The sequence below is a fragment of the Grosmannia clavigera genome (assembly GCF_000143105.1).
Source record: "Grosmannia clavigera kw1407 unplaced genomic scaffold GCSC_146, whole genome shotgun sequence".
Taxonomy (NCBI): domain Eukaryota; kingdom Fungi; phylum Ascomycota; class Sordariomycetes; order Ophiostomatales; family Ophiostomataceae; genus Leptographium; species Leptographium clavigerum.
The window spans coordinates 527,456-535,814 of record NW_014040795.1 but is presented as its reverse complement, the minus strand read 5'-3'; the positions used below and the strand labels follow the sequence as shown (position 1 = coordinate 535,814).

Genomic DNA, 8,359 nt, shown 5'->3' with positions numbered 1-8,359 from the left:
AAGCGTATCGTAAAGGCTTTTCGGTTTATTTGTTCAGCTTCTCCCGGTCCTCTTGGGCCGGGCTCATAACCTGTGAAGGTTAAAGGAGGCTATACGTAGCGGTCATATAACGTGATGCACTGTGAGGAGCAGGAGGCTGAATAGGGTCTAGTGTGGGCGAAAGAGTGTTGTGTACTTAGGAAGAAATAGATACATCGCGACCCTTCTAGGGATCCGTATTAATACTAGTGTCAGGACCCGCTTTTGTGCCTTCTGACCAATTACAGGCCAGTACGGCCAAGTGGGGCGGAAGGGCCACAGTGTGGCGGATTCCAATGCTTGACAACAATCTACTATTGGTACTCAGGGATGGCACGGGCCAAGAAATGTTGTATTGCGGTGCAATACAACCTACTATTGGTACTCAGGAGTTTTAATTTTGCTTTTACACTTAATAAACTACTTTTATCTTAAGTCTTCCTTTATTCTTCTACTAAATGTTGCTCCCCTACAAATCCTTCTAGTTTAGTTAAAACTTTTATATACTTTCCTGTTCTTCCCCATGCCATAGATACCCCATTTTTAGCGCCTAAAATTTCCCGCCCAAGTCGCAAAATCTTATTAGATGCCCCTGCTTCATAAATGTCACCAACCCCGGCTACATGGGCAACTACAGCGCTCGACCGGCCGTAGCGGACAAAGAACTGGACCATCTCATCATCACATGGTCGGTCTAGGTGGACAAACTGTTTTTTTGCGGTTGTTAGGGAGGAATTGTCATCGCTTCGAAGTCCATAGGCACAAAACGCCCATAGTACTAGCGTCGCCAGGTAGACAGTATGCGGCTCATAATAAGCCCAGCAGCTGTAGCGCCGCACGTGCCAAAAAACGACGCCGCAATGCAGTACGGTCAGTCGTGACTTGGCCTTCGACTCTTGGTTAGAATAGGTAGGTTTTATGTGTGAAGGGGTTCTAGGCTCACCTCATCTTCTTGGGTCCATTGCTTGACCGTGTTCTCGTGTCGGGTTACCTCATTTCGGCTTAGCCACTGGCCCTCGCGACTATAAACGAAATCAAGACAGTCCGGGCCTTCTCTTGCCCTCGCCGTTACTGCCGCCCACTCAGCAAGCGTCCTGATGGCTGCATATGGTGCCCACAAGACCACGCGTGAAAATTGTAAATGCAGCACAGTGGCGTGCTCGGCACCGGCTAGGCGCGCTACTGTTCCGTTGGCAGCCCAATGCAGCACATCGACGCAGTCCATGGCGGCACTACGCCATGATTCGAAATTATTTATGGTTGAGTGAATCGTGCTTGCCGTCTCCGCCACGTCAATATTAACAGCCCCTCGTCTACTAACCGGGGGAGTCCTTGGAATCCATTCCGATAGAGGGCTTCTGTAATAATCATCTACCTGATAAATATGCTCGTAGATGCCATGTAGCAGAAGAAGGTCAGAAAACTCGCCGAGGTCTGACGGCCGCTGGCGGTGGCGAAACAGAGTGTAGACAGAAGACACGAGAGATGGGTGCCCTGGGAGATGTAAGTGTGATGAGAATAGATATGGCCGTTGAAAATGTTCTGCATACTGTTGTAGTCATCCGATTTGTATTTCAGTGACCACTGTTCGACCGTATGGGCCGCCCATAGCTCATCGTATGGGAGATCGCAACGAATGGTGCATTCAAGAGACAACATAGGCCGCTGGCCAAAGTGATAAAAACCCATGCAGTCGAGTAGCTTGAACATTGTCGTCATTGTTTTCTGGGTCAGCATCGTGTGTGTATGCGTTTTTGTCCGTTGCTGTTGCCAGCTTTTGGAAGGATTGTGCTTACCCATATGGTGTAGCCAAGCCGACGCCACGCCTCTTGCACCATCCACCGTCTCCATGCATCTGCGACTGGCTCATCATCGGCTCTCTGTTCTTCCCGCTGCTCGTCTTTTTCAGCTAAGATTCGCATAGTGGTGGTAGCGATATCGGCCAACTCGGCGCGTCGGTGGCGGGCTAGCCTGTCGAGCCGTCGTGACCCGTAGTACATCATACCTACCTGGTTTATAACCAGAGCTTGGGCCCGAGCCAACCTCGTTCCATCGTCACCACTACATCCATCACACCCCTCGATGTTCGACACCAGTGCAAGTCGCAGGAATTCGTGCAGCGGCACCACGCACTGGGCCATCTCAACTGTTCCACTATATTGAGAACCGACGGCGATGACAGCCAAAGCCAACACCCAATGCTTATCGATCGCGGCCACTCGGCTGTTGTAGATGGATAGGATTGGGTCAAAATGCTCAAAAAAGAGGGTTGCAAATAGGTTAACATGCGTGTAATCGGGAAAGCAGCCCATGTTGATATCCGTGTTCGGATACAGAAGCCGATAGTGGGACAGTATCAACGAATACATACGACCATCCACTACAATTCCTTCCGTCTCGACTGATGGACATGTCATGGCGGACATATCGGGAAAATAACATTCTTGTTTGTCAGTGTCATCGTCGTCGTCGGTCATCTCAGCTGTAACGGGTAGCAATGGTGTTGAGCCCCAGATAGATGGTGGACTTCGCCTCGTTCGTGCTGTACATGGAATCCGTGAGCCGACGGTGCTCGTTGCATATATGCCACCAGAGGCGACTAGGCGTGACGAGTTACAATCAATCGAGAATTGTGAAGTAATGGGCACGGCAGTGATTGTGTTATCTCGGTCCTTAAACGCATGAGAGGGAGGGGAAACCACAGCAGATGCTACGGGGGAGCCGAACTGGTCTGCGAGAGTGCGCCTTAAATCTGGATAATGACTCTGGAGATTTTGGTCGCCGTTCCACGTTGGTGGCATTGACTGTGCGCTGGTAGAAGAATCGATATGTAGTGGACTGCTTGTTCTAAAGCTTGCATTTGGAAGTAACGAGTGATCGATGTCCACACTATAATCGGGGGCAAGCCAATTGATAGAGTTCGCCAAAAACTCACCGGGAGGGCTCGTTATCAGGAAGTCCGAAAAGTTGTCCAAGGCGTGTGAAAGAGGATACAGAAAGTCTTCCGGGTGCGCTGGGTGTATTTCTTCATTGACTGTATCGCCTTCATCGGATTTGTGCTGTTTCCTCCCGTCACCACCGTCATTGTCTGGGTACACACATGCCAAAAATCTGCTTGCGCATCGCGAACAGCAAGGCTCCGCCTTGTCGCACCGACCACGGATCCTCGCACACTCAAGACAGGCTCGTATGCGTGCTGTCCTTGGTCGTTCTAACCCATGAAGGGACTCATGGCGATTTCGGATGTCGCTAGATTGTCAGCTTTCGAGCCTGATTTACAGTCTCTCTGTCCCACGATATAACGAAGCGGCTCGCATACGGAAGCCGACGCACCTTCGCGTGAACGTCTTTGCGCACACGGAGCATGCTAGCCGTTCGTCTAGCTGATGCCCCCGCTGGTGGCGCTTGAGATGTTCGAGGCGCTTGAATACCTTGGGACAGAGGGGGCACTGGAATGTTCTTCTGCAGACCACTTCAGTTGTCAAGGCTGTCATTGGCGGTACTGAAGAATTTGCTGCCATGTTCACTGTAATGGAAGGAAGCGAGCAGTTGAACTGCGTCGTGCACGAGTGTGTTGCACTCTTTTGTGGATAAGTTCGTGAGATGTTGTTTATGGGTAAAAGTGGAGAGACGTGTTGAATTTATGCTAAAGTGAAGTACCATTATTGTGGAGAAACGTGCGGGGAAATATCGCTCTAGTCTTTCCGCAACAAGCCTACCCTCATCTGTCCTTTACCGCCTCTGTTTGCTCTGAGATAATACGGAATAAGGACCAGTCCTCTCTCTGTTTCTAAATAGGACCCCCCTCCCAACACTTCGTGTGACGGATACGATCCTGGGCTCTCTTTTTCCCACCACCTCTCCGCGTGACCTTCCCAACCGGTAACATGCAGGGCTACATATGCGTGTCCTGTGCTGCCGAGGGTCCTTGGCTGTTCTGTTATTGCAGAATCAGACGATATGCAAGTACTTTTGAAGTGATCTTTGACCCAGGGGTTGTCATAGTCTTCAACGCAGTACACAAGGGGTCCTCGGGCCACTGTGACCGTATTCTGTCCCGTGTATGGGTGAGGAGCAAGAAGTCGGGGGGAGAAGCCGCCGATGTTAAACTTAAATGTACTATTATTGGAGAGGTAAGATGGAGGTAGTACAAGGTAACCTTTCTGGATATCGGCAGCATCACAGGAGGGGTTGATCTATGCCAGTAAGCTGTGTTGTCCGTTACCAAAGTTGCCGGTATAGGGTGGCTACATACTGTAAAGTTTCCCTTTGCCCATGCTGGCAACCGTAGACGAATTGTTATACGGACGGACGACATGGCTTCCAGAAAAAACGTGACTTGACCATCCCAAGGCCAATTGGACGCTTGCCTTAGCCGAAACATTTGACCTTTGTTTTCCACCTGGTCTCCAGCCTTAGCAGCTAGGCAGAACGACAGCGTGGCCGATGTATAGAGGTGCACATTAACAAACAGTTCAGAGCCAGGACCAGAGTTGTAATCCCAGAGGTAACCCCCCAAACTGCCAAACAGCCGCATAAGGTTGGGTGGACAGCAGGCGCACTCGAACCAACTGTAGCGCTCGCTCTTGTTGGTGTCGGAGGAGGAAAGCTGGTTGATGTAGGTGAAGCTCTTGCCATCTAGACTCATAGCTGTTAGAACGGCATTGTACAGACAGAGCTCCATTATGTCGGCGTAGCGGCTATCGAGATCAAGCTCCAGCAGCCTTTCGGCCAGCATCATCACGCCAATGGCTGCGCATGTTTCATTGTAACAGCCACCTTCATCGGTGCCTTGAGGCAAGAAGTAATCACGACCAAAACCTTCCCACTGTGCTATGGCGCCGATGCCTCCAGTCATTGACATTTTCTTATCGACCATGTTATTCCAGAGCCGGTCCAAGGCCGTTTTCCACGTCATCTCGTCTCCGACGGGGCGCTCAACACCAATGTAAACCATGTCAGCTACCGCCGTTAGCAGATACATAGATCGGACAGCGTGTCCTTCTACCGACTTTTGCTCCCGGATGGGCACGTGTGCTTGGTTGTACCAATGACTTGTCCGAGCTTCGGGGTATGCGTTAGGTCGCTTCCAAGGTGAGTCTCCGCGCTTTTTCTCTTCCCAGTCGTAGTACAGCAGCAACGCACCTTCGTAAGAACTGGTATTGTCGCCTGTGTTGTTGCTTGTGCTTCCACACGGGGTGGGTCGTAGAGTGCCTCGCTCCTCCAAGAAATACCGAGCCAGATCATATGCCATCATACTGCCGGTCGCCTTGTGCAGTCGCAACAGGGCTAACTCAATTTCCGGATGACCAGGATAAGCGCGGCGCTGACCAGGACCAGGTCCAAACTCACGGTATAGAAGCGCGACGTATTTTTCAATCGGCTTGAGCAGTACATCAGTGTGGTAGTAGGCACAGTGAGCCAAAGCAGCCTCAATCAGATGGCCGGCATTGTATAGCTCGTGCTGATCTCGAATATTTGACCACCGTGCGGCCGGATCGACAACGGTAAAATAGACATTTAGGTATCCATCGTCTTGCTGAGCTCGACATATGTCTTGCACTAGCTCGCACACGGCTGCATCGACATCTTGGTCATAGCTCTGGGTGAGAAAGTAGCAAGCTCCCTCAATCCACTTGGCAATATCGCTGTCCCAAAACAAGCTCTTCGGCACCGGCCACGGGTAGTCCTCGTCGTACACAGGATGCCATTGCAGCTTGAAGCAGTCAAAACGGCCCGTATCACGGAGTTTCTGCAATTGCGCTTTGACTGTTGTGCGACGTATCGCTTCGCGTCTATCGTAGAGGAGAGACAGACCGTCAAAATAAGTGTCTGCGAAGCAAATTTGTGGATTTGTCATGGCTATCGGATGTTGATTTTATAATTTGGGTAATAGAAGACTGTATCAAGTAGCTGTGCTAAAGGGCTCCTAAAGCTTTGTATCTATATTCTCTGCCAGCTGCACATGTCTCTGATTTTAAATTTTCTTTGTTCCTTATCCGCGTTCGCCATTAGCCTATATGATACGACCCCAATCCAAATTTTGCCGTCTCCGCTTCCGGCTTCCGGTGGGAGGGCGAATTTGCTATATGCAGGTTCTCCCACCGGAGCCACAAAGCCACCCAGATCACCACTGTATATCACAATCTCTCCCACGCCATAAACCGAAGTAGCGAGGGTGCTTGGTGTCTGGAAAGTTCGTCTCAAAAAGCGCATATTTCTCAAATTGTTCACTTTTGTAGTGATTCTGTTGTAAATTCGTGCATCTAAATTTCCAACAAACACTAACAGAATATGGGTATCGTCGAGACATTTCTCCCTACTAACGATCGCTATGCGGCACTTATTCTGTACGGAATGGTTTTCAGCCTAGCCTTTAATGGCTATGATGCTGGTATTATGACGGTCATTCTGGCCGACGACCAGGTGAGAGCTCTATGTACAATTGCATCGTGCAAGCACTAACGCAGTTTCAGTTCGTCAAATATTACGATGTTGATAGTACGAGAAGCGGTGTCATAGCCACAATTCCTTGGGCGAGCACCGGTTTGGCCCAGCTTTGCATCGGTGGCCCACTGGCTAACGCTGTGGGCCGGCTTTGGGCTCTGAGGATATCTATCGGGGTATGTATTGGTTTTTTCTACACGGAATGTGGACTGACTTTGTGCCTGGCAAAGATTATGGTCATCGGCGTGGTAGTGCAAGTGGTACCAAACACTTACGCTGTCCTCATTTGCGGTCGGTTGCTGACGTAGGTGTCGCCCGAATTTTGATCTTTGTGTTTTACTAAGAAGTTGTTAGTGGCCTCGGGTTTGGTTGCATCTACATTTCAACCAGTCTTTATGGTAAACGCATCTCATCTATCATCTTCTAGGTATATATTTGCTAACGCCTCAAGTTGTTGAATGTGCCCCCCGAATGCTGCGCGGCTCTTTTGTCGGCACTGTCACCCAATTTGGTTACCAGCTTGGGACGCTCATTGCCTTCTGGGCCGGTTACGGCATGTCATTTCACACGCACCCATTTAACATTGCATGGCGCGTATCCAACGTAATCCAAATCCCGGTCGGCCTCATGTTTATCGTTGTGTCTTTTTGGTACCCCGAGTCACCTCGCTGGCTATATGAGAAGAGTCCTGATGACCCTAGCCGCTGCCTGCAGACGCTCTGCAAGTTGCGTATGGGCACACCGGAATCGGACCACGTACACCAGGAATTTCGCGATATTGTGGCTTCATACGAGTATCGCAAAAAATTCAACACAGGCTACACGGGAATCTTCAAATCGCGAGCCCTTCGCAAGCGGCTCGCTTACGGATTATATGCGACGGCCTTGCAGCAAGCTGGCGGGATCGCAGCACTGACAATGTATGCAACGATTGTGAGTTTCTTCCTGTCCCTCTCGTCTTTCCTTTCCATCTGACAGTTTGTTTATATCTACAAATCTCTCGGTTGGGACGCCGGGCACCAGGCGCTGGCCATCAATGGAATCCAGTCGGTACTGCAGCTTTTGATCGTACTAGTCAATACATTTACCGTCGATCGCTTTGGGCGGCGCCGACTGCTCATTGCTGGTTTTGCTATCCAAGCCACCGCTTTACTTGTTATGTCTGCCTTGACGACTGCATTCCCCCACAATGACAACAAGCCGGCGGCCATTATCGAAGTCGCAATGCTCTTCATCGTCGGCCTAACCTACTGTTGGTCCAACGGCCCTGTGCCGCCAGCGCTGGCCTCGGAGATCTTTCCACAAGAAGTGCGGGATAAGGCTTTTGGCTTCTCGCTTCTTGGTCAAACGGCCTGTTTGCTGGCCATCACACAGCCGTGGCCGCGCTTCAACCGCGAAGTGGGAGGCATGAGTTACTGGCTTCTGTGTGGATTAAACACCTTGTGTCTGATTTCTGTTATTTATATTCTGCCTGAGACAAAGGGGGTTGCCCTCGAGCGCATGGACCGCATATTTGGCGACGTTGATGCCGTCACAGCAGGCGAGGAGGCGGCCCAGCATCAGGGAATTGTTAAGTCGGCTCCAACCAGTCAGCATTGCGAGAAGGTTGGAAATTGCACAGTTTAGTGTATTTATATTAAGTATAAAAGGATTCTCAGTAAAAGTGTCTTTTTTAATGTTTTTAAGAGTATAATAAATAAGTAAATAAGGATTAAGTGCTTACTAATCGATATAGTTATAGTTACTTTGCTTATAAATTAGACTTATAATTAGTTAAAGCTAATTAAAATAGAATTAATAAGTATAATAGGAAGGTTAAAGGCTTTTATAATATTAAAGAAGATTAAGTTAACTTATAAGATACTATCTAAGATATCTTAAAGTAATTAATATC

General features: G+C 49.5%; 3 protein-coding genes across 3 annotated transcripts; 1 reads left to right on the top strand and 2 right to left on the bottom strand.

The window, feature by feature from the left end:
• Window positions 1-934: 934 nt before the first annotated feature.
• CMQ_5928 (c2h2 transcription factor) lies at window positions 935-2,330 on the bottom strand (the record flags this gene model as incomplete). The annotated part of the gene is made up of 3 exons (XM_014316574.1): window positions 935-1,512; window positions 1,569-1,719; window positions 1,815-2,330. The coding sequence occupies 3 exons, from the start codon at window positions 2,328-2,330 to the stop codon at window positions 935-937; spliced, it is 1,245 nt and encodes a 414-aa protein (XP_014172049.1).
• Window positions 2,331-2,496: 166 nt separating this feature from the next.
• CMQ_5902 (duf1680 domain containing protein) lies at window positions 2,497-5,878 on the bottom strand (the record flags this gene model as incomplete). Its single annotated transcript, XM_014316548.1, has 4 exons — window positions 2,497-2,617; window positions 3,352-3,449; window positions 4,274-4,296; window positions 4,408-5,878. 4 exons carry the CDS (start codon window positions 5,876-5,878, stop codon window positions 2,497-2,499), a joined length of 1,713 nt encoding a protein of 570 aa, XP_014172023.1.
• A 434-nt stretch (window positions 5,879-6,312) lies between these two features.
• Window positions 6,313-8,091, top strand: CMQ_5886 (sugar transporter; the record flags this gene model as incomplete). Its single annotated transcript, XM_014316532.1, has 4 exons — window positions 6,313-6,444; window positions 6,495-6,641; window positions 6,985-7,398; window positions 7,444-8,091. 4 exons carry the CDS (start codon window positions 6,313-6,315, stop codon window positions 8,089-8,091), a joined length of 1,341 nt encoding a protein of 446 aa, XP_014172007.1.
• Window positions 8,092-8,359: the final 268 nt, after the last annotated feature.